General features: G+C 40.3%; 1 protein-coding gene across 5 annotated transcripts; it reads right to left on the reverse strand.

Annotated features, from left to right (window-relative positions):
* Positions 1-421: 421 nt before the first annotated feature.
* On the reverse strand, positions 422-25,299 carry LOC141899972 (trithorax group protein osa-like). Of its 5 annotated transcripts, XM_074786655.1 has the most exons (18): positions 25,155-25,299; positions 24,152-24,918; positions 18,919-19,101; positions 17,652-17,867; positions 10,559-10,715; positions 9,865-9,963; positions 9,653-9,781; positions 8,631-9,512; positions 7,983-8,140; positions 7,695-7,862; positions 6,763-6,957; positions 6,459-6,672; positions 5,686-6,367; positions 5,117-5,589; positions 4,897-4,992; positions 4,123-4,295; positions 3,917-4,040; positions 422-3,838 (listed from the first exon to the last, which is right to left on the reverse strand). In XM_074786655.1, the coding sequence occupies exons 2-18, from the start codon at positions 24,899-24,901 to the stop codon at positions 1,563-1,565; spliced, it is 6,975 nt and encodes a 2,324-aa protein (XP_074642756.1). In that variant the 5' UTR covers positions 24,902-24,918; positions 25,155-25,299; the 3' UTR covers positions 422-1,562. The 5 variants fall into 5 exon arrangements, with proteins under 5 accessions (XP_074642756.1, XP_074642746.1, XP_074642738.1 ...); XM_074786645.1 differs by having other exon boundaries at positions 7,752-7,862; positions 24,152-25,299; XM_074786637.1 differs by having other exon boundaries at positions 24,152-25,299.
* Positions 25,300-26,407: the final 1,108 nt, after the last annotated feature.

A 26,407-nucleotide genomic window follows, 5' to 3' on the forward strand; every position in this document is an offset into this window, starting at 1 on the left:
TCTACTGTACCATGTTGTACACTAATAAGTCTCCTTCAGGGTACTCTGTCATTTTGATGATTGTTTAAGGAGAGGACAAAAATATCAATATCGGTGCAGGACCATTGATGTTTGTTCCAATTAGGTGACGGTTGGAAGTGTTAGACAATGGAATTAAATTCATGGTTCTTCAGATCCGTGTGCGTAAGATAATTTGACCTTAAAATTTGAGGCAGCTGTATATCCAAGAACTTTGATATCGAGGGAAGCTGAATGGGCAAAGGTACCAAACCAAGTCTAACTGCAGTCTTGTCCAATATTTGGTTGTCATACTCTGGAAACATTGAGTCCAGCTTTTCTGTCTGTCCAGTCATACAAGCATTTATGACGATAGGATAAAATCCTCTGAACGAAAAGACCAAGAAAATGCATCGTTATTCGGTATTAAACATGTTTATATACATTTATTTATCTTCAGACATATATGATATAAAGCATTTGCACAAGTTATATAAAGATTATCATCATCTGTCTTAACTACAGACACTAATTTACATCATCAGAGGATGCATTTTTATACATTACAATGTTTAAGCTGTGCTTGCCCTTCAGTTCATGCATACAAATGCTTCTCGACAATGGTGTTAGAACAACTATTAAATGCATCATTTCATTTAGCTCCTTATATGTACTCCAATGCTCCTCAAAAGAACGTTTTGACTAACAAAACTTCAAGATGTTGTCTTTTCAATTACAGACGGAAAATACACTAAATTATATTTACATATATAATGAACAGGGCTGTACAAACACATCCTCTGAAAATCACTACATATTTCAATCCACGTTTTCCTCCTTCTAATGTCGCCGTTTATTTATTTCTATTTACAGCAGTGTGGAAAATATCAACACTAAAGGTATCATTTCTAATTCAAAAATTTAATCAATCTTCGAAATTCCAGATTAATACATCAATTTGATTCGACGCGTGCGCATTTTCCAAAAAACACGTCTTTTTTTTCGAAGGAAAAATCTAGAAAAATAAATAAAGGTTGTACCAGCAGTCTTTAAAAACGTGTTGTAAATTTACGTTTAACAAACATTCGATGTGTGACTAAGCCACTACAGTCAACTTCATATTCAATCACAACATAAGGTAATCATCATCATCATATCATGATACAGTAATATCAAACAGAATCAACCCTTTTTCTTTTCTTCACAGCGAAACCATAAATGCAAAGAAACACGTCAATGTTCCGTCATTTGAATGGTTCACTCAATTCACAAAGGAGTTAAGTAAAAAAGGGAATATAGCACCTCCGATGTTTTGAAGTCCGATTATCGGCTTCGGAACAAAAATGCTGCATGCAACACATTATACTTCTCTATATAATAATAGTCATCACCACAACGATTTATTACGCATGCAATAATATCAAACAGATTTTCATCAATTTTTTCACTTCACATTATTATTATTATTATTATTTATCATCAATATAACAAAACTTCAGTGTGCTGTCACAAATGAAACAATATTCACAATATGTATACAAACACCAGCCTTATCACACTATTCACTACACGACAGGAGCCTCGTCCGACGAGATTTCGTACAAACAGTCCGACAGAATTTGAGCAACGTGCTGATCTAGAATTTGGGACATGACTAGTGATAACAGACGACTTTGACAAGGTATGAATATCGTCCGATTTTCGGGAACGCGAGCGATGTGCAATAACGTCATCGCCGCCCGACGCAACATGTCCAAACTCGTACCCATCATTTCCGGATTATCGCGCAGCATGTTTATGCCGTGCGTGTTCGCGACTTGCATCGCGTTCTGTTCGGCCGTCTCGACGAAGTCCAACAGTAACGAAATGCTCGGGTGTTGAAGAGCGACCGCGCGCGCCGCGCTCGATTCACCGCTAGCGACTAAATGCGACAGTAACACAACGGCGAACTCGCGAAGCACTTGCTCTTTCTTGTAGGCGAGAATTTTGTTCAAGGAAGCGAACAGATCGACAATACGACGGAACGGTGGCGTCGCCAGTAGCAAGTCAACGTTCGCCTCTTTTATACAAAGACGACACAGAGCTTCGAGTACGAGTCGCTGCGGTGAAAGGACGGATGACGGCGGTAGATTCGGAAACGGGTCTTGCGCGCACGACGACGGACAAACGGCCCAGTGTAATAATCCATCCATGAGAGGCATGCAGATTTCTTCGGGAAACTGCGACAAGTTGAGCTGGGAACTTATATTCGTGAATATGACCATTGCGTTTTCTCGCAGCTCGATCAGATAATCCCACCACCATTCGTCGACGTTGTAATTCGTGTCAACGTCGTCGACGTCGACTTCTTCGCGATCGAATCGTTGAACCGGACGAGATCTCACTGGATGATGATGCTGCAGAAGTAACAACTGTCCCATAACGTACAAAAATCCGGGATGTTTCGACAATTCCAAGTCGTTGCCGGGAACGAACGATAAACTGCGGAAAATGTTTGAAATGCACACGCACCGTTTACCGATTTCGTCTTGGGCGTCGGCGATAAGATTGAACGAACAGTCGTCGCGTTGATAAGATTCTTCTTCTAAGTCTTGACGTTTTCGTTTACGACTCGTGCCGCCGGTCGACAGTATCGACGTATCGCTGCACAGGCTGTCGTTCAAACGAGTTGAATCTAAATCAGATAGGCAACTAGTATTCGGGTTGTTTCGGCCGTTGATTTGACAGCTAGTGTCCATAGATTCAGTTTTCACAGTCGTTTCAGGCTCCGATTTGTTCGCGTCTTTTGAGGCGCCATTCTCACCGTTCATTTCTTGCGTCGACGTCGAGCTGCTCGATTCATTTTTCGTACTATCAATCGATGATTCAGTTTTAACGCTGCTCCTCGATTCGCTGCTATTGGAATTGGATGAAGGTTCTTCTACTTTCGCAGAAAGAGAAGTCGACGAGGAATCTTTCGTAGCGGGTGAACTGTCGTTTTTCTCTGATTCAGGTGTACAAGCCTGCGACTTGGAATTAACGCATTCGGGCTCGGCCTTGATTGTGACATTTGAGGTATTTTCATTGTTCCGACTGGAATTATTCATAGTATCAACTTTTTCACATTTACAGCTATTTACACTTGAGGTACTACTATGGTCACAGTTCAAACTACCAACACGGGAATTCAATTCCTCCCTGTTTTCAGTGACAGCATTATCATTCGCACTTTTAAGCAGCAGCTTAGCCGCCGCTCGAGTGTCCAGCACTTCACTGATTTCCTCACCGAAGAACAGTTTACGATTGAGAGCATTCGTTTGCTTACTTTCCATATGAGCAACAACGTGTTGAGATATATCTCCGAGTCCAATTTCCCATTTATCGGTGCCACTTTCAAACCCATCATACACATCCCATATTTTATCATCTAGTATCACATCCTCATTGCTGGAAGTTTCTTCAATTTTTACAGGTTTTCCAGTACGAGTTGTGAGCGTATAGTTCTTTTCGGCAGTAACAAATTTCGGGCGTACGAACACTTCGTGAGTTTTACGAATACTAGCACCTGGATTGCCCTTCTCACTTTCATCCGATTGTTCTTTCAGTTGGGCTCTCTTCTCTTCCGCGTCGATAATATTGCTATATCCAATTTCTAGATCTTCGAATATTCCGAAAATATCGATCAAGCACCGCCGAAAATGTTCGAGCAATATTTCGACTAGGCCGGGTAAATGTTTCAAGTTGAAATGTATAACTGCGGTGTCATCATGCAGTAATACATTTAGAACATCTAAAGCCCATGTGCTTTCAGCTAGTAATCCCGATTTCAAACTCAGCATTATTCGCCAACCCTCAACCGGTCCTAAAAATGACAATAAGTCAATCAAGCTTCAAAACAAGTTGAGAGTTGATTGAAAATTGAATGAGATGAATTATTTACCGATGTCCTTCGCTGTAAGTTTCTTTCTTTTTGCTAGCCACGGCTGAGTTGATTCAACACAGTCTGAAGGGAATGATATCTCTCGTTTCTGCTGTGGATACTGGGCATTCGACATCGACGGATGCTAGAATGAAAACGAAATAAACATACAGTAAAAACTTACACCGAAGCACTTAAGAAACTATAGATATCACGGGTATACTTACAGGCATTTTGCCAGGTGAACTATACTGCGGTTTATCCTTGTGAGGAGACATGCGCTGATTTCGAACATAGCCAGCCATATGTGGAGGCATGTTTGGTGCAGGATATGGCTGTTGATTGGGATATCGCGGAGCCAGTGAAGGCTGCCATTGAGATGGGTCTCTTGGTCGATTATCTGAAAAATTCAAAGTGACTTGAAATCAATTTTCTATGGACAAGATACTATTGTAAACCGAATAGGGAAGGGAACAAATTTTAATTATTGGAAGAAAATGGCTCATGAAATAGCCTGTATTATATATTCAAGTGGCGTGAAGTATCAATGATCTTAAGCGAATAAAGACTATATGTGCTAGTATGACAAACACAAATACAGATAAATCTGAATTGATAAAATATTGATAGTTCAACTGCATCTGGAAGGAAACTTCTAACATGCAGGTATTTATGACATCAATGCTAACATTGATAGATACTGGAGGAAGTTTGTTCCAAATATTTTGCTTCACCTCGTGTAGACAAGTGTCCAATTGAAAATGAACATTTGTTTTTGGGAGGATCCACATATGGTAGACGAAAAGGTAAATGTAATAGAAGAAAACAAAGTAAATCGGACCAAATATATCTAGCATGCAGACGCATATAATAATTTGAAGACAGCGCTTAATTAATAAAACATGATATATGAGATGACTCTCAAAGAAACAATTATATAGACTAAATATATTCATATATACGGTACACATAATATGATAATATATAGATAGGATGTTTACCGGCCATTGATATTGAGTCATTAGACATCATGCCCTGTCGAGGAGAAGAGTATGGGTATGGAACTGCGCGTTCTCCCATCTGCTTCTCCCCATACGCTGTAATAAGACACAGTGGAGAAACCGTGCTTAGAACATTATACAATACACATTTCGCATGTAATTTGAAAAATATCCGCCAATGAAGTTAGTCATGTGTTCATTTAACATTCTTTATACTTACGAGGAGGCAGATTGTATCCATCTTTCTGATCAGGGAAGCGCTTCTGTCCAGGACTGCCATACATATCAGGCCTCTGGGGGCGATACATCGGTTGAGGAGGGACTTGTTGATTCATCACACCATGCTGCTGATAGCCGGGATAGTTATTCGCATACATTGGACCAGGCCCCTGATTCGGCGGAGGTCCCTGCGGCGGAGGATATTGGCCGGGCATCATTTGTTGTTGGTCAGGAACGGGCGGCCGAGGCACCATTGATGGCGATGGATACCGTGGATAGCTGCTCGGATCTGAAACTACAGGTGGTGGTGCCGGAGAAGACTGATTTGGAGGCATACTAGTAGGCGCCATTGATGCTTTAATCGGAGTAGATGTTGGTGTAGGTACAGGCATCGTTGAAACTGCAGTCTGCGGAGGCCCAACACTCGTAGGAGGCATTTGCTGATTACTAGCCTGATTGGGTGGCGTTTCAACTCTGAAAGATAAATACAACGTAATTACATTTCAGTTATTTCTTTCTCCGATACTGAAGAAGTCCAATCGTCTTCGACAACTATCATATTCTACCTACCGTTGTTGACTGTCGAAGTGTGGACGATAAGGCGGCATGGGACCGGAGTTCGGGGTCGGCATTCGATTAGAATACTGACCAGGAGCCTGATTGGTCATTGGAGACGACGATTCAGATGAAATGTTTGCCGGCGGTGGTGGCCCTTGATTCTGTTGAACAGGCGGTCGTTGAAATGATGAATCTCCGCTCGGTTGTTGACTAGGAATTCGATTTTGTCCGTCCGGTCCGTACGAATTCATCTGTTGTTGCTGTTGTTGTTGTTGTTGTTGTTGAGCTGCGTATGGCGGAGCTGATGAAGTAGGTGGCATACCCGGTCTTTGATTGTACATGCCGTAAGAATTGGGCATGTTCGGCTGCATGGCTGAATATGGTGGCATCTGATTAGCCATGTTTGGTCGCGGGTAATTGTTCGCATCATCGGCGAATGGATCTTGAACGCTAATGCTGTCATTATTGTTCGGCATGTTTGGTGGAGGAGCTCCGTGCATCATTTGATTGTGAGGCGGCATATTAGCGCCGTAGTGGTTACCCGGCGGTCCCATCTGAGGAGCCATGTGCGGAGGCATCCCGCTCATATCATGATTTTGCATTGGCGGCCGTTGTCCGTACGGATCCATCATATGGGGTGGACCGTGTGGGGCGCTGGGCGGTCTAAATGCATCTTGCGATCCTTGAGAGCCAGCTGAAAAATAGCGAAAATCACAAATAATGAAAAACTAATTTTTTTGTGGAACATTTCAGCAAAAGGGCATGACTTATGCTTTTTAGCTGACCTGGTGATGGAACTCTCGACTTTTTGTCTTTTTTCGATAAAAAACTTTCCATCTGTAGAAGGAGAGGAGCGGGATCGGCTCCACAACGATCGTAACGACATTCAAACGCGAACAAATGTTTCACATAGTTTTTACGGCACGTATAAGCAGCACTGGCAGAACCGCTCACATTGATCTCCGAACAGATTTCTTTCCATTTCTTCGTTTTTGTCACCTAAACACAAACATTTCATTCATGAATACTTTTCTACCAATTTCGAGATTTTGAAACTTTGAATGGATTAAACATTTTTTCATATCTCACCTCTAATAAGCCTCCGCGTATACGCACAGAGTGATACAACTTGTAGAGATCGACTTGTGTTTTACTAATCATTGGAATACTATTCAAAACGATGCCCTTCTCTTCCAGTAGAGCGAAGTATCGATCGAGGAACATTCGGCGATCCGGTTCATCTCCCAGTTCGTACAGACGCGATATATCATTAGGACCAGTTTTCTGTAAAAGGTTTACGCAAAAAATTGTTTTTACAAATTGCCATCTATAATCAAAGGTTAAAAACATGCAGAAAATGAAATTCATTACGAATACTACATCATTCTCTTGACTCGATTATACCATGGTGGTATTTTTACTGAATCTGCTTTTTTCAAAATATTTTTTCAGAGAAATATAGCCCCACGACAGAAGTAAGGCCAACTCAGAACGACAGAATTACATAATCTATTATATTTTACAACACGAACAACTGGATCGGGATATCAAATTTCGAGGTAACATGTGCACCATATAGAAATAGTGAATAGACACCCTCATGCACTTGTGTAATACAATGAACTCCAAAAAAACAATAGCTAATTTTACGGAACCAAAAAGGTTCGGATTAAACTCCAGAACATGCATCCCAGCCAATATGAAGAAAGATTTTAAAGAACTGCTATCAATGCTCCTTTTAACTTATAATTGGAAGAATTTCTGTAAACCGTGACCAAAGTCAATGCTCAAAATGTTTGAATTAAATTTTTAGTATCATTTAGAATTTGTTAGTAATTTTGTTTCTGTGTTAAATTTTGAATAACGACAACATCATTGCAACAAATCATCAACTTTCATAGATTTTGCCAAATGTTATGAAAATCCAGCGCAGACACCTATCTATATATTCAAGCCACCATAAACTGCTTTGTTGCAATGATGTCGTACTGGTTTACAGAATAAACAAGAATATAGCAAACCTTTTCCTTTACGGGTCCCATACTGTTTCCGTGCATTTTCAACATTGGGTCACTCACCGGAGTCCCGGGCCAGCTGGGACTACTTATATTTTCTGTTTCGTCATGGAATGATGATAAACTTGCAGATGGTGATGGAGCTATTGGAGTAGGCGGATGAGACATATTCTCCTGAAAAAATAAACCAATTGTTCGTATGAATTTCTGTAAAAACAAACCATCATTTTTAGTGATATCATTACGTATAAACAGGACAAAATCAGGGAAGAAAACAATCAACGATGAAATTACCTTGATTGATTTGGCATTATTGATCATACGATCTTGACTGTCTTCGCTAGCAATGCTACAAGTTGGAGTCGAATTTTCGCGGACTTGTTCATTGGCGTTAGAGATCATATCCATATTGCTAGGCATTGATGAATTCATAGCATTATTACCCGCATTGCCTGAAAAAGGTATACATGATTCTTTATTAGATGTTTCCAATTATACTCATGTTACTGAAGGATTAGCTAAAATGCCAACGTGCAGATCGTATATAACTTATGTTGCCTTGAGCAGTGTTTACCCGCGTTCACATTACTAAACAATTGATCTGCATCCTGAAGTTAGTATTCAAGCCACAAATCATCGCGTAAAGTGTAAACCGATTTATCTTTGAGTAGATGATAATCAAAGCTAATCATTATCGGACTATGTTTAGCTAGCTATAAACGATGTTTCATTGACCTAATCAGAGGATAATAGAATGCCTTATCACGCGGTTAATTGACTCATAGATAAATAATTAATAGCTTAGGTTTTCAAATAGGAATAGCAAATATCGTCTATCATCACAATAGTGTAATAGCGCCGGACTAGTAAATTACTCAGCTGATTATATCAGTCAGACTAAAGGAAAATTACATATTTGATCATTCAGAAGTGAATTCTTACCTGGCATGGAATTAGGAGCCATAGATTCAGGCTGTTGCGAGTTTATCGTTGGACCCATACTCATTTCACCGGTCGAATTATTCCTAGCAGCAGCTGCGGGAACGTTGTTAGCATCCATCGGTTGACTGTTCGGAGCACTGTTACTGTTCGGGGTACTACACATGGGAGGCCCGCTGCCCGAACTAGGCGCCGGAGAAACACTTGCCGAAGGAGGCATACTATTATGTAAAGCATTAGGTGTTGGCATTTTGTGCCCCATTGAGTCCACGTTATTCATCATACCGGGCATCATTTGATTGTGTTGAGCCATCGGAGGGCCGTTACCACCCATCGGATTTGATTGACTACTATTCGGCATTTGATTTGAATTCGGCATCATTGAGTTCATCGCGTTCATCGGATTCGGCGCGTACATTCGCGGCCCGGATTGAGGAGGAGGCTGCGGAGGAGCGCCCGATGACGGCTGATTCATCTGCGGTCTCATGAACGGCGACGAACCACGACCTCCCGCTGAATTCGCGGCAGCCATTAAAGCGGCGTGGGCAGCCGCTTGCGCTCCTGTTTTTCCTGACGGCGACATATTCTGGTTGTTCATTGATGGCGGAGTGTTCATAGAATTCATCATAGCTTGATTCGGCATGCTATTAGGGGGCATGTTTTGATTAGGTCCGTACGCGTTATTATAATTGCCGTACTGATTTGGAGGCATGTTGCCTTGACCGTTGTTATATCCACTGTACGCCGGATTCGGCGGGATGTTACGATTCGGCATGCCTCCATACATGTGATTAGGTCCCATCTGATTTGCATTGTTGAATGGTTGCTGGGTCATGTATCCCGGCATTCCTTGTTGCGGGGTTGGACCGCGAGGACCATAATTTCCTGAAATATACGACAAAATCATTAATTTTGCAATTCTTTTCGACAAATAAACTTCACTTTAAAATATGTCTCAACGACTCATTTAGGTATGAAGGTTTTACCTCCCTGGAAAAGAAAAAGAAACTCGGAAGAAAATATACCTTGAGGATATTGAGAGTTATATTGTGGCATTTGTTGGCCTGGCATCATTCCGGGGTGACCCATCTTACTGGGATAACCGGCCATTTGATTCGGCCCCATCGGAGGGGGCATCATCTGTTGATTGTATCCTAGAATAAAATTGATTTTGTGCTTTAATTTTCATCGACAAAAAAGAGTAGACAAAAACAAATCAAATGTCAGGACAATTTACCTCCTTGTTGACTAGCCATTTGTTGTTGATTCATAGAATTCTGGCCTTCTACATGACTGGATGGAGGCCGAGGGGGCATGGGACTACCAGCTTGGTTTCCTAAAAAATCAGAAACCATTTCAAAATTTTCAAATAGGTGCTCAGATGTTTTTAATCTAGAGGTGCGATAATAGAAGCTTTGAACGAAGTATTTTTACATATGATATGGATTAATGATCCATATGTAAAAGCAGACATATGCTATTAAATGTTTTCATCTAACAGTAGCCAAGTCATCAGTATTGATCTCAATATGAACTAATGCCCGGGGCATTTTAACCGACTGCTTTTCCTGTAGTATGTATTTGTAAACAGAAATTTCTCGAATGACAGGCGATAAGAAAATATTATCATCAAAAACCGAGCCGAATTTATGCTAGAAATCATAAAACTTAGCACTTTACTTTTATTCGTAAAACGACATGATTGTTTTGTCAATCAGACACAAGATCAAAAACGCGAATGACGAAGACAAAGAGGGGAAAGTGATGACCACGCCCATTCGAGTGAACGAGGAACCAGTTTTATAACGGTAATAGGAGATCAAAACAATTTTCAAAAGTAGACCGATAAAAACAGTTAAGTTACCGTTTAAGTGCACATATTACATAAAAAGGTTTGATCACACCGCACATACAATGACTATGGAACTTACCTGTAATAGATGCGGGCGTATTAGAACGAGAACCTGTTGATCCAGCAGGTGAAGGAGGGGGTCGCAGGTGAGACGGATGTGGAGAATTTGGAGTTCCCGCTCGCGCCGAACTGTTTGAATCGGAGTTATTCACGTCGTCGGAATTGTTCGTTAATTTCTGAAAAATAGAAAAAAAATAACGAATTATGAATTAATCAATGAAAATGATGCGAAAAATAAACTGTAAGAAATACTAACAAACTTACTACGCCATATTAAGAAACATTATTTTCTATTCAACTGTAAAATTTTTAGCTCCAGATATAAACATTAACAAGTATTTATAAATATTTTTGGATGCTATCGCGAATACGTCCCAACTACACACCAGATGGCAGCACCGGCTTACTTCATGACCCAATAATAGATTGTACATTGGCAAATCCTTGACATGAACTGCACTCGCACACAGTGAATAGGATAAAGCATACAAGCTGTGACTCAGCCAATTGCATAGACTAGATCGAACAACGTTATATGCTTTACTACAGGGAGATCAGATCTCAACTCCCGTAAATATCCATCACCCCAAAAATAATAAAATCAACCGGGACCGTGTTCTAAAGTCTGTCCGACGAAAAAAAATTCTTCTATCATTGATTAGTTAGCAGTTATGAAGAGTTTATTTCTCGATAAAATCTGCATTAACCCTTTCAAAGCGATGCGTGAAATTCAGCCACTCAAAAAAACTTCATCAAACTTCGAAACTTGTAGAACGGGTGTCAACACGGATACAGAAGTTGTACCAAACTGAATTTCATCGTGATTTCCATATCTAGGAGTGGCTGGTCAAGCGTTATCGCGAAGATTGGGAAATATTTTTTCAAAAATCATCGCTATCAATTTCGATGTATTTCAAGATGAAACGAGTCGAGTAACTGATTGAAAACTATGAAATATCACGTGTACGAAGTAAATAAATGGTTTTAACGAAAAAGTGGGCGCACTTCGGGCATTTTTCAGCGTCGGTGTCTTCTTCGGAATAAACATGCTATACAAACTGTACTGAAGGGTAGGCTGTATTGAAATACGAAGCATGTTACTGAAAAATGTTGCCTTAATACCGATTTCAGGCACTGTGAATTCATGAATTTTTACAGAAAAATGTCACCAAAGGTCTGTACGATCTATGGTACTATAGATGCTGACATGGGAGAGGGGCTTTTTTTAAATGTCAGTATTGTCATGAAAAATTAATGCACATATATCTTCATCTCGTCGATATACGGACTACGTATATCGTACGCTTTATTCAGCCTGGTTCAATACTACAACGTCTACTTTCGACCGAACAAACTTTTTTTTAATCCACTCAAACAGCTCACCAAATATCATGTGTAATTAAAAATCAATCATCATTTCTATCGATTGTAATTGAAAATGGATTAAACTCAGAGCGCGCGTTTACGAGCCGAATAATCGTCAGTCATATAGACCAATACATATCGTCTCAGTTACAAATCCGGCCGAAAGCTCTAAATTAATAAGTACGCCATCAACCGACGCGATAGGCTGTCAAAAGATGGGACGCCCAGTCATCAAAAAGGTTCAGAAACGCGGCATGGAAATTATATCCCGAGATAATGAAACGCATGGCGTCTCGTATTAGTTCGCTGACGGTCGGGCGGCTCCAACTCTCTTTTACAGCCGAAGGGAGCCTAAATGCCAGGTGCAGTAACCATGGCAACGCATTAGTCAACTATTCCTGTCAGCTCTTGTTTCCAGGATCGCGTAAACAACTAGCAGCAATATTCAGAGGGAGAGAGGGAGGAGAGAGCGCCGACGACAAGAGAAAGCGAAGTCGTCGCAATCGCATTCAGCAGACAGCGACGACTGATCCGTGAATTGTCATTGAAACCAGAACAGAGTATGACAGGTGGCTTTATGACAGAGTCGTCGGCTAAAAATAGACCGGAGGTACTTTTCTTCTAGGAATTATATAATTGATGGCTTATTGAATGACACGCCGGGAAAAAAAGAGCAGTGTGAAATGACACCGACAGATAGCAGCAGGTTGAATAATAGAATCATTCAAAAAGCAATTCAAACTCGCGGAAGCCGGCAATTTATTCGCGAACATAAAAACCGATTGGAGAACGATTTATTAGCTATTTTCAGGCACATTCGAATTTTCTGGGAAGCATTTCTCGGATTGAAAATTTACATTAAATATTCCGCGTAGTATATTTCCACAATCGAAGCCGTATCAATGAAAGTCTTATTTTCATTGAAACGCATGCACGACTGGCAAGAATTGATGGAGTTGATTTACAATTTACGATAAATAGTTGACCAAATGATTGAAAGACTATTTGCAACTGTTTATTTAATCTTTTTTTTATGATGAGCAAAAGACTTTTAGTGTAATTTTAACATCATATTCTGACATCAGAGAGCAGAGACTTTACAATAATCTTTGAGAAGAGAAGAGTCCCCGAATCAGACAAAAGACACTTTTCAAAATTATTATCAATCAAGGGCACAAGACAAAAAAGTTCGGAAAGATATTTCCATTTCCAACATTGCTCCATCAGTTTCCGACTGCCCTCGACAACCAGGGATGGGGAACCGATTCAGAGATTGTCCTCGACTACCAGCAGATTCAAGGACTGTCATTGACAATAAGGGATAACAGGACAATATCAGGCACTGTTCCGGACATCGGGAATTGCATAAAATTTTCAGGGACCAGGAAACAACAGGAAAATACACAAATACAAGAGATTTCATAACTCAAAACGAGATGATCGCTATCAATCCTTACAATTATGGAAGTTTCATAAAAACTGTCATCAAGCATTCTCAAACTTATGACAACATATCAACATCCATATTCTAAGACATGGAAATGAAACAATTGACATAAGATCGATACGAAGCAGATCGAAACCAATCAGCGACGCACGATTGTTACGCGTATAATCTACAAGGGTATCGTATGAATTTCGTATTCGCTCACATGAGCAGTCATAAATTCATTCGCCCCGATCGTCGATAAAACGATCCAATAGAAGAAAGTCGTCTTCGCGCCGCTGGGGGAATCGAAGTCGCCGAGCGTGAGAGCCGTTTTACTACGATGTTACGAGAGAGAGAGTACAGCTGACTGGCAATTATAATTGAGTTGCGATGTATGACGTGTGTGGATTTTCAGATTTGTATTCATGCCAAGAATTTCTGGGAAACATCGGAAAAACACTAGCGGTCACGTGGTGTGAACTATTCGCAATAACTGCTGCCAGGAATCGGGGACGGCAATGAAGGGCTATTAATAGTGAAGATCTAGAGCACTTTAATAACAACAATAACAGCTGAAGAAAGTGCAATCAGGCGAATCAGTGCCGACTATTCAAAGTCTCGGTGATAACTAACAGACCGGGGGAAACCCGACTCAGCCAGCTGAATAACCGCGGTTCTCGTAGTATTTCAAACAAATTCTCAGAATTAAACACCTCAGATTCCGAGGCAGGAATCCTTTTGTTACCTATATGATTTTTTTTTCTCAACTCTTTAGAACAGATGAGAAACTTGTACGGACCACCCGCGAGATACCGACTTCCGTTCGAACCACCCAGACCCATTAACAGAACAATACTTGTTTTTTCCGACGGGGCCAACATCAACCCACAGAATCAGTCCGAACGTATCATCAAATTTCTCAGTTAAGATACAGGGAATAAAATTACTGAAATGTATTTCAGTATCTTCGGATGGTTCCCGATTCCCATGCGATCGTTAGGATAAAGAAAAACCTTCTACTCTTTCCCGTACATACAATCCCACACCAGCCATTTTGCTACGCATAAAAAGCATATTCAGGTTAACAATTAAGACTACGTTGAAATGGTTTTATAGAACCCTCTATTATAATACAAATATATGTGGCTCCCTTTAAATACATGCAGTATGTAAAGTGCCTGCTTCTACAATACATCGAAATGAGAACAAGCCTAAGCCTATGGTATTATTATCGACCAGACCAGAACACGCATTCACAGAGGTCTCCCCATACTACCGCATTGTCTGTCGTGGAGAATGTACAAAGCAAACAGGCCATCTCCACATAGTAGTAGTGGTTGATTATATTAGTGCCAGGAAATAATTACCATAAAAACCAAAACAACACACAATATCAATATCTCAAACACTTTCACTGCTTGTGATTTTTAACCAGTAGATTGCGGTGAAAGAAGCCACCTTGTGATAGAATAATGAATGCTTTTTAAACAAAAGACCGCGATACTCTTGTCAATAAAGGCCATTCAATCCATGTGTCATTCATACACTAACTATTGTGTATTCAGTTCAGCTGGGTGTCCACAACAATTATTCTGCTGGCAGTTGTTTCCAAGAAGTTAATTACATAAGCGGCTGCCAGGATTAAAAACCAGGTCTTAATTTGAATGGGAAAACCAGTTTCAATAACCTCCGTTATGCTATTAACAATAAATCCTATTCATATTCATTAATCAATTAGTATCTGTGAATATTGAATGAGGCATTGTTTCACCTTTTCGTCATATTCTTCATATCTTTGAAAAATATTTTTCTTGTTGGCCGTAAAATATTTACTCAAAAATGTCCGATAAGAATTTGTTGGCGGGTTCTTCACTAGGTTCCACTCACCGGAGACAATTCAAATCTTCGCGCAAACCAATGAGCTTCTAACAGACTAAGTCTTTCAAGTCACGAATCACCAATATTCTTTTACCCAGCATGGATCGCTTGCCGTTAAGTTGCGCCAGTTGGTTTTCTAGTCTGCGTACACACACCATGTGTGCGGGAGAGCTCAGCAAATTGAATGTTCGTCCATATGCAGAGCACATAACAAATAGGCAAGAGCCATTTACATATTCGCTCCCTACTGAATAAGCAATGAGCCTCGCCACCATTGTGCTGTTTATCACATGCACACACAGTGCGTCATTGCCTAGCCAGGGGTTTCCTTCGCTGAGCTTCACTGAACTAGAAAAGCAAGGGCTTATTGAAGGGGCATGATCGAGGCAGGGGGAATGAATTCGCCCAATTTTCGACAACAAAACCCGCGCCCAATTCAACCGGTTTACAAAAGTTCCCATTTCACCCAGCTGTATAATGGATTTATTTTCTAAGAGTGGATTTCGCATTTGCATAAAAGTAGCGCAAGCAGCGCCTGGTGTAAGCTAGCAATACAAAGACTAGCTGGTTCAATAGAAACTAGCTGTGCGCAGAACGCGGCAACATATTTCCGTCGAATGTTAATTTCGAACCGCGAAACGTCGAAAAATTTGGTTAAATCGGTAAACGACGGTTCGAAATACACACGAACTAAAAGCGATACATCTAAACGACGTATTTAGTGAATTTCCGTTGAAAACGACGACTAAACAGCCGCAAAAACGAACGCATCGCGTTTAAAACACCGACGATAATTACATGCGCCAATCAATAGCCTGCCAGGCAATTACGCTGTAATTTCGTCTGCTCAATTTTCCTGGCTGGGAATTACCTTCGAAATTGGAGATGTCACAGCTGAGTAGCCTATGATCATCCATCTCGGAATCCGTATGAATGGAGCACAGGGATACACTGAAAGTTTTTGTTCCGAGACGGGGAACTATTTCCCTCGTGGATGAATATAACATGTGAATATGACAGAACAGGCGGCGGGCGTACTGCAGGCGGCTGTCGTCGTTTTATTTTGTTCGAACTGAACAACTGCTTTTCCCCCTCGATAATCGGCGAGATCTCAGCGAAACTTCAGATCTAACATTTTTCAATTATTCAAAACACTCCTGAAGTAGGAATGGAGGTTGATGAACACAATGTAACACAATCTAAAATTCAAGACCTACGATATATCAATTTTTCAAATGCTCTGATGTCAACTATTTTTCCTTATTCGACAAATACACTAAAAACGCTGCCCGTGACCATCTCTTTTCAGACTTACAATCAAGAGAACCCAGATATCATTGTCTGCAAAATGAATCGTACAAAAAGACTATGACGATAGTTTTTGAGGGAATAAAAACCTCACAAAGGAACAGTCCGCGTAACCCAACAAAGCATATGAAAGGTACGACTGTTTGTCTATTCAAGAAAATTAAACATTCAAGGTTAAGTGAAATCCTAGAAACTGATTTACGAGACCTACTTCCCATTCAATATGAAACACAGTGGGGAGAGAAGGGTACACATTCATAGCTTCCCCTCATCAAAACCATTGATCGCGAAAAACTATACAAAGACACGTAACATATCTCAAACACATCGTCAATAGAATAAGAAGCAACTAAGTATGCATGGATGATGACCTGATTTTTAGATACTTCTGAATCTGAAGAAAAACCTTGTCGCTATTAAATCCAATGCGTTAAGACAATCAGTGAACACTGGCTTCATATTTTACTATAAAAATAGTGAACAGCGTGAAACTCTGCCCAGCGGCATTGATCAGCTGATAACAACGAAGAATTCCAGGCATTGAAACCATGGCAACTATGTACACTGATTTCCGGAAGGTTGATCGGCAGGTGCCACATGTTGATCAGTGGCTTATTAGCAGTCAATACGATATCTCAAAGCGGGAGGCCGATAAGTGACAACAACGGCGAAAAACACTTCAACGCACAACAAATGACACAGTATCAAGAGACATCTATAAAAATATCATACATCAAAAGTTTTGTTTATCGAAGACTCGTTTTTCAATATTATCGCCGAGGGAGTTTTTACGTTACGCACTACGGCTAGATTTCTCTGACTCGGCTACCTGGTACTTCCTTCGAGAGTAGTTTCCACAACTAGCAAAGAGTTAATCGACATCAAAATGTAGGTATAATCGAAATGAACTCGAAATAATTCCGCTTTGATTGATATCTCAGAGCATACCTGCGTTCCTAAATTGTAGAAACTACTCTCAAATAGGGGTAGTAGTCTATTATCTAGGGGGAAGCAAACTTGATTCACACTTTAAAACTAATTTTCAAATGAACCAATATCGTACTGCTCGATGTACTTTTCGTCAATTTGATATTAATTGAGCTTTTATAAGTTTTACTACAATATAGCTTACCTGGGAGTCGCGTGAATCATCTTGCTGCATCATTTGCTGCGACTGTGAGCCCGGTGTATGTGGGGCCTGTTGCGGTGATGGTGAAGGCTGCTGTGATGTGGAATCTTGTAGTGACTGTGTTGGTTGTGGTTGAGGGGATGCTTGTGACTGCGGCGGTGGTGGTGGTGGTTGTGGTGCGGGACTCGCCTGTTTATTCATAGGACTCCGACCATAACCCTGCAAGTACACGACATCGCGAAACGCATGATGCTATGTTTTTGGACGCGACCCTTTTGAGTTTTTAATCCCATTCGATCTATCACACATAAATCTATATAGAAAACATCTATTACAGGAAACCGGTACAACACTCGATAATCAGACCCAAGACCTACAATTCATGCCGGCTGTCGAGGGCTGGTTGTCAAAGTGGATATTTCCGAAAAGCACGAGAAGTGAATAGCCAGCGAAAGTGGGACTCTGATTTATCTGCAGACCAGGTCATGAAATAGGGTGCTGTGACTAGCCATCAAGATTTCTACATCGAATTGACAAGCGTGCATTCAGTGAACTTGATTAACATTAAGTATGCTACAGTATGAAAACTTTATATTCAGAAAACTGATTAAATTATGAAGCATTAGTGATTGCAAGACTTCATAAACCCTTTTTTCAGAGCTACCTGATCATAATTTACAGCTGAAAGTAGGATATTTGAATTCTGGCTAATTGCCGAAGTCACCGAGCCAAAATTGGTTTAGATAAGTTGACAAACAAGCACATGCTTAGTAAGTAGTGAGCATTGGTCGCCAGATTATTGTAGGAGCCCAAACCCACTGGATATAACAGCATGCATGCATATAGACTAGACTTATATACAACATCAAATTGTAGTTATTTTACCTGAGAAAGAGATTGTTGTTGATGTTGGGGCTGTTGCATATAAGACTGCTGCGACTGCATATACTGTGGATTGTAGTTAGGAGGGTGATGGCCATAGCCCATCTAAAAAACAACCCATCAATGATATTGTAGTCGTAGCATTTGGATAACAGGGACAAGAGCGGGAGTCTCCAGTCATTGGATCTCTTCTTTCTACGCGGCAAAGATCCGTCTCGGACACATATCCGAGATTGTGCGGCCCAATAAAATTCGAACTAGCAAACGATATGTTTAAAATCACACAAGACACCATGCCATTTCATGTGAAATAAAACGTTAAAACAGGTTATCATATGAACTAATATTACAAACTAAAACTACCGATATGATAGGTTTCGATACGTACTTGTTGGTTCATTGGATGATGAGACATCTGATTAGGCATCGGTCGGTTTGGTGAAGGCATTGGTCCGGGATACCGCTGGCTTGACTGAAATTGTCCGGGATACTGGCCTTGTTGTTGTCCTGGGTAGCCGGGTGCCATGTTCGGTTGTCTTCGCCCTTGGCTTGGATCATACATCGGATTGGGCTGGAATTGTAGAGAAGTTTCATATAATTAACCGCGTTATGAAGAAGGCTGTTGAAAATCACCAACAGTTCGGAAAGGAAGGATAAGATTTATCCAAGCATTTATACAAGAAAAGTCATCAATTAACTTCAGCTCAAAACTGCTCCGTTTGCAGCCTATCAGGTCAACTGTATGGTATTTACTGAAATAGAATTTCCATGGATTAATTACGATACGTTTTTAGAGATTGACAGGATATCACCGAACACATAGCTTCATCTCGTAGAAAGAAGTAGAGGTTATATTGAGCCAACAACTCCCTTCTCTTTTTGGATTATCGTTAGTCTCTCAGGGGAAAAAGCCTACCATTGATGTACGGAAAAAATAATTCCTCGCAATATGACCCGTCAGAAGCACTGAGAGAAGCGATCCATGAATGATATAATTATATTAAAATAGAAATGCCTTCTAGGCACCAGCTATTAATAGTCGACACTTAAAAGCATTCAGTTCCGTAGTACAAAGTCATTACACGAACAAAAACCATAACACTGCATAACTTATACACACCGGCACTTTCAAAACGATTGAAATGACCTTGTGATTTAATGACTTTTCACCTTCACCAGCTGTTTGTCTGTTTCCTAGAAGTGGTTGCCTCGCTCGTTTGATTCGGTTCCGATCAATGTAAATCCATAATAGCCCGGAGGTCAATCAAGTTCACGCTGATTCAATCAATGTCAACGTAAACAATCAGCATTGATGGCTCTCGTCTAGTGACACACATCAGCAGATTACACAATTACGACGCCGCGCACACCGGTTCGTTCACTCACCGCTTCAAAGCCACGTTCGGTAACACGCATGGATAATAACCCATAATACAATCACCATCAACTACACGTGGCTACGACGACTTCGATATATATATGTTGCAAGTCGTAGTCACATAGTCACTAGTTTTTTTCTCGATCAGCCGTCGTCTCAATGAGAAAAAAACTCGGACGAAAAATCAGCATTCGTTTGACGATGGAAAAAAAAACCGCTGATTACCGCGCTGAATGTATTAATCAGTACCGAATTTCACTGATGTGAGTTCAATTAGGGTATTGTACACTCCTAGTTAAACTGCGTATATTCAAATGAGAACGAAACGCGTGACGAGACCGAATTGTATAACAATTTCCTATACAACATGGCTCCACAAAAACCATCCTAGATCACAACTAACATATACTACTATATCAACGTATCTCAAAACGAAGTAACCATAAAATATCCAAAATAGAAAAACAATATCAAATCATCAGGACTCAGTTTTATAGACTGGGAGCTACCCGGGTTAAAGATAACACATGGCTAAAACACTGGGCCCTGGAACCTCATATCCATTTCCTCTTTCTAGACTTCTCCCTTTTAAATTTTTTCGGCTAAAAAATCTTTCAAAAAATGTAATCATATATTCCAACAAAAACATTTCTTTCATTGAATGGGAAATTCAATTACAACTCGATCTTAAATCTGTCCCCCACGCGAGAGCAAATGTCATTTCATTCAATCTGTAGGAAGGTTATATTAAAAAAAGAAGATTTTTCTTGTACCGATTCGCTTTTGGATATCTCGCGCTTTCACGAAATAGTGAGCCATCTTCAATAAAATATGAGGCATATTCGGTAAAACCCTATGATAATATGTTTCATATAAAGCCTCCTCCGTATATCTGCTGGTATACACTCCGCCATACTGGCATCATCGTTGATCAAGCGCGCTAGCTCTAGCTCGTTTCGTTTTCGCTACGCCGTCAGCCGTTGGTTCACTCTCCTACACAACAGCATACAACTCCACGTAGAAGCGAGCAGGAAAATCAATGGCAAGGCTCAGATGATAGCACAATATGGATAGGAAGGCTAGGTGTGTTTCAATACACTCGTATATGCCTGAAGATAGCGTCATTTTCATCTCGCCGACTAATTCCCGTCATCAACGTCGATAACATAAATATTTCTAAACTAGTAACTTTGCGAGATAAAAACGCGAAATTCTACCCGACTTCCATTATGAAAATGATGTGAACAGCGCGCCGCGAATAAAACGAGGATTGCCGCCGATACAAAAATATCGTAACCTTAAACGGGGTACGGTCGTCGTGAAGCTCAAACTTTCAAACAACAATCGTTAGAAATACGCAACGAACGCACGTGCTGCGAGTGAAATGAAATTTATATTATCGGCATTGATAAACACAAGTCCGCTGTATGTATCTACTACCAATGTATTTCATATATTCCGATACCAAACACCGTCTACGCCTTAGAGCAGAAAAAGTGATTTTCGCCCGGGGATAAATGAAATTACAATAATCGGACCGTTAAAACACGGTATTTAACAGAAAAAAATCGATATAAAATTCTAAACCGATAAACAAAGAAGATGACCAATAGACAGTTGAAACGCGTACACTGTCAATACAGTAGGTTTTATCAAGCCAGGTTTTTTCCGGTAACGACGATCAGGATATGTGTAGTGCGCCTGTACAGTCCTAAGGTCAACCCTGTCGTATCTCAAAGGCAAAACTACCCGACATTCATTGTTAGATGACCTAGCCTATATAATATATGCGTGTTGATAAGAAGCATAATAATGATATGATAGTATTTCTGTTATTCAGGGAACGTATAAATTAATTTCGTCGACAATATTTATATCAATGAGATTTCTTTTTTCGTCAGCGATGATAAATCTCGCTACAAGTGACGTCATGCGAAGTTAATTATGGATCTTTAAATGCAGTCTTCGTCGGTCATAGACCGCAAATAAAAACAGCCAAACATCTGCAGACATAGAATTAACGGTTATTTATACTCCCAACGATTATAAACAGCGCAGCCGCAGAAATATATACCGAAAAATATTACCACCAGCTCGCGTCGTAGTAAGGTACAAGACAGTGTTTAGAAGCGACGAGGCACAGACACGCGCGAAGACACTACGAGCAATGTATCATTAAACATACAATTACAATGAGATTTTAAGCGCAACTGAATGGAATATCGATCGCGACATGATTATAAGCCATTATAATCTCATTAAATTCCCATGCACTCCATTACAAAAATACCACTCAATAGAAAATCCAATAATCTCGTGTGACCTGAACGAATGACGTTCATCAATCAACGAACCTGCAATCATTATAGTATGTGCAGACCTTCACCCTGAAAATTACCAATGTTTACATCTATAAATAGACAGCTGTAACAACTAACAGCCAAGAAATGGATTGGCACCGTGCCAATTTGACCGGGACAAATGAGATATTATTTATAGTGGAGCCGATCAATTACATAATACAAGTGGCGTCTGCTAGGAAAGTCTCTGAGCACGTGTGTTTCAAAGCACCAATTCAATTTCATCAGCACTGCCAAGAAGCTGTCAAATCAGCGCTATCAGGCAATCCTCTACACACAATGACAATCATCTGTCTGAACCTTCCTCAATCTCTATGTTGAAATATACTGTTAGCACATCCAGCATGAAATTTCTTGATATAGCACCAAAAATCCCTGATTGGATCATAAAATATCTTCAGTGGGACCTGTCTTCCGTCAAGAAGTTTCTGTACTATTCATTACCAGCAAGAACAACAAGACCAGACACAAAAGATTCAAATACCCTGACGTTTTCCTCCTTCAAGAAAAATCTGAATTTCTTGAGCAAGGAAAAACAAATCTGGAATTCTCTGATTTCCCTGATCTACAAAAACCCTGCTTAAAGAAATAAGATTGCCCAAACATCACAATAACTGCATTTACCCACCAAAATCAGCGCTATAAAACACCACATGTCATAATGCATATCTATAACAGAATTAATTGGCAGCGATGTGCCCTTTCCGCACAATACCCTTACATTTTAAACACTTTCACTTTTCATCAGCTGTGACCTAACCAAGCCAAGGCAAAATTAACAATACTGTCTCCTGATAAGAGGTACCCTACTACTCCTTACCAGCAAGAACAAGACACCAAAATTCAAATACCCATTTCCCCATTCGTCAAGAAGAGAGTCTGAATTCCCTGAATTTCGCAGCAGGGTAAGATAAATCAGGAATTTCATGACCTGTTCGAACTCTGCTTTAAAAATAATTGAGCGTAATAGAAATAGCCTCAATAAGTTTGCCTGTACTGTTATTAGCAAATTAATTCAACACTACGATTTTTCAACTATTGTAAAATAACTGCAATTACCCACCAAAATCAGTGCTATATAAGGCCCTTTGCAACCCCTATAATTTTCCAGGACTAAATGACTTATATAGCAGTATTAATTGGCTACACAATAATTAGCTCTTTTGGCACAACTGCTCCCACATTTCAAACATTCTCACTTTTCATAAGCCGTGACTTATCTAAACGAAACGTAGCGAAACCGAATAAAAAAGCCAAGACATAAAAGAATGAATAGAACGCTTTCATAAATCAGACACTGAATGAAAATCACATTAAAACGGCACCGTACGCCAGCTGCACCTTACAATAACTACTAACCGGCATCTATTGCACAATAACAATAGTAAGGTCAACTAGGACAGCTCAAAGTACCGTATTATTATAAATAAAAAATGTTTGGAATGTAGGCTACGCTTAACAGGTGTTTTGTTTCCAGGAATGTATTGAAGGTGCTTTTATTTAGATAATATCCAGGAAGTGGTAGTAAACATAAGCTGTTGATAAATTCCCTATTGCTACATTTATATCGACTGTTTTGTACTATACAGATAGATAGGTTTATCACATCACCTGACTCCGGGATACAGACTCGATAACCCAGACAACTCGACCGCACTGAAAGAAATCTCCTTAATTAATTATCATAATCAACGTTTCCTGCTTCTCATTAAAGGACAAACAACTACCTGAAATAGATCTTATCAATCATCATAAAGCCTCGATGACCAGATTACATTAAGCTGAAGCCTGAATCTGAGGGCATACATATAATCATCATGTTAGACGGATGAAAAATTTGTTAAGTTCAGCAATGAAAGTTCGATTCCAAATTGATAACTCACCTGACGATACATAGGATTGTTCATATTGTTCGCTCCCGAGCCCTGCTGAGGATAGGGGCCGCCCGGCATGCCAGGAGGTCGCTGCTGTCCCCAGTTCGGATTGTTGTAAGGATGATTCGGTCCGCCATTACCATCATTCGATTTCTGCATGTTCATACCGTAATCGGCGTTAAAGTTCGGATACCGCTGAGGCGGCGCATTCGTAGAAGTTTGTAACAGTTGGTTTAAAGTCGGTGTCGGGCCGCTTTGTTGCGATATACTTTGTCCGCTCATCATTCGTTGCGACGGATACCCGGGCGGCTGCATCATATTACCAGCCATTTGCTGCATCACCGGTCCCTTCCCGGGCGGATAACCGGGACGCATTCCCTGCGGGCCGAACTGGTTCATATACTGGTTCTGAGGCCCGGCGCCGTACTCCGAGCCGGCCGGATGGTGCTGATCCGGAGGTGGCGGCCCGCCGTATGCGCCGTGACCGTAACCTCCGCTATTATAGTTCGACATCGGACCACTTGGAATGTTTTCATTCATTCGATTATAACCGTCATTCGCGACCATCGGTTCGTTCATATTCTGACGCGAATAATCGGCGTTCACTTCACGTTTCATCGACGCGTTCTGTTGCGCCGACAAATCATTCACTGGAATTGGTTCCGATTTCACCATACCTGGATGATGATGATGTCCTAAGTCTTGCTGCTGTTGTTGGTTTGCGTTCATCATCGAATGACCATCCGAACCGTGTTCCATTTTGACTTTAGCATTTTCTGTTATCGAATTAGAAGAAACTTCAGTTTTAATACCAGTTGTTTCCATAATAAAAATCTTACCAACGACAATACCTCCGGCTTGTGACAACAACGGGGTCCAATCTTAGAAACGTAGGCCTGGGTTTTATTAGATCCTCCGACCTCTCCGGCTTCAAGCTAACAATGCCAGCAATAATAATGGTGAACTGTAGTAGTATAATAAACGCTAGCTTACACACCCAGCGGTAACCTACCGCAAAAAGGTCCAAATTGACCATGAAGAATCGAGCATTAACGTCATCCGTCCAGTAGAGTCTTTAGGAAAGTTCGTCAAACTGGCTTTACACCGATTAATCGTTTAAAATAGGGTGAAACTTAGCTCGATGTCAGCATGTTCTTATCATAAACCACCATTATACACTGCTACACTAGCGGGAATACGCCGCACTACAGCTCCGGGTTAAATACCTGCGCGATACTAGATTTCAGAATTTATCCCAAAGCCAGATTATGCTACTAGATACAACAATACGACAAATTTCATATGCTGAAATCGACAAGTTGAACTGTCGATACGTTTTATCTCTGAAATAAAGAGTTTGGTTATGCACTATTTCTGGCGTCGGCCCTCGCTTCGCACATGAATACACTCGGCTAATGCTTGGTCTCGATTAATTTGGGCTGTTCCCTCACTCTCCCTCCTAAACCTATTCACATTATAGAATAACTATAGAGATCGCGCAAAAATGTAGTTTCCTCATCTAAAGTGAATATAGTTTTGGTTTCTTAAGCGAACATGGCATATATGCTAGAAATCCATGCCAAAAGTAGGGATAAACTTTAATTCGATATAATCGAAGAGAGAGGGTTAATATCCCAAGCTGTCCAATTATTGTGTTTATTCATTTTTACGCGGCTATTCAAGTGAAGCAAACCGAGCTGTCTGAAATTTCCCCGTCGCATTGCTCGTGGTGCCTTATGATTTTAACGTTACAAACTGAGAAATGGACTCGTTTATATTTTTACAAATTAAAAATGGATAAATAACATTTTATGACATGCTGCCAATGGTATTCTCGTCCCAAAACAACATCCCACTGAATAGGCAACGGAAAGTTCAAGTTAATTCTATTAATGGCCACGATGTAATGGGGGCGGTACTGTACCGATTGGAGCAAGAGATAATTTTCCCCAAGATTCGAAAGATTATAAGTCAGGTCGAAAGAAATGTCTCAAATTATGCGGTTCTTCCAAATTAGCTCATTTGTTTGTATTTCTGCATTTGAGATCCTCTTCTTACGGTTCATCTTCTGTGTCCAATTCTTTTCAGTTGTTTAAGCTCCCCATAAACATTTTATCCTAATCAAAATACATAATTAATCCCTTTTTTGTTTGTATCTTTATATGTACCGGTATCTTATGATATATCTTTTCTATGAGACCGGATGACGTTTTTTAAACGAAAAGCAAATTTTCAAGGATTTGGTTATGAGATTTATCAGTGAAA

This window comes from Tubulanus polymorphus, chromosome 1 (assembly GCF_964204645.1).
Source record: "Tubulanus polymorphus chromosome 1, tnTubPoly1.2, whole genome shotgun sequence".
NCBI classification, from domain to species: Eukaryota; Metazoa; Nemertea; class Palaeonemertea; order Tubulaniformes; family Tubulanidae; genus Tubulanus; species Tubulanus polymorphus.

Excerpts from the sequence above, each read along its gene's own strand:
- LOC141899972 (XM_074786637.1), bottom strand. The coding sequence starts at position 24,967 with ATGGAAACAACTGGTATTAAAACTGAAGTTTCTTCTAATTCGATAACA. Across the intron at positions 17,868-18,918 it reads ATCATCCAATGAACCAACAA|GGTTATGGTCGGAGTCCTAT; the intron begins GTACGTATCGAA and ends GTGTACTTGCAG. Across the intron at positions 9,782-9,864 it reads AATGGCTAGTCAACAAGGAG|GATACAATCAACAGATGATG; the intron begins GTAAATTGTCCT and ends ATTTTATTCTAG.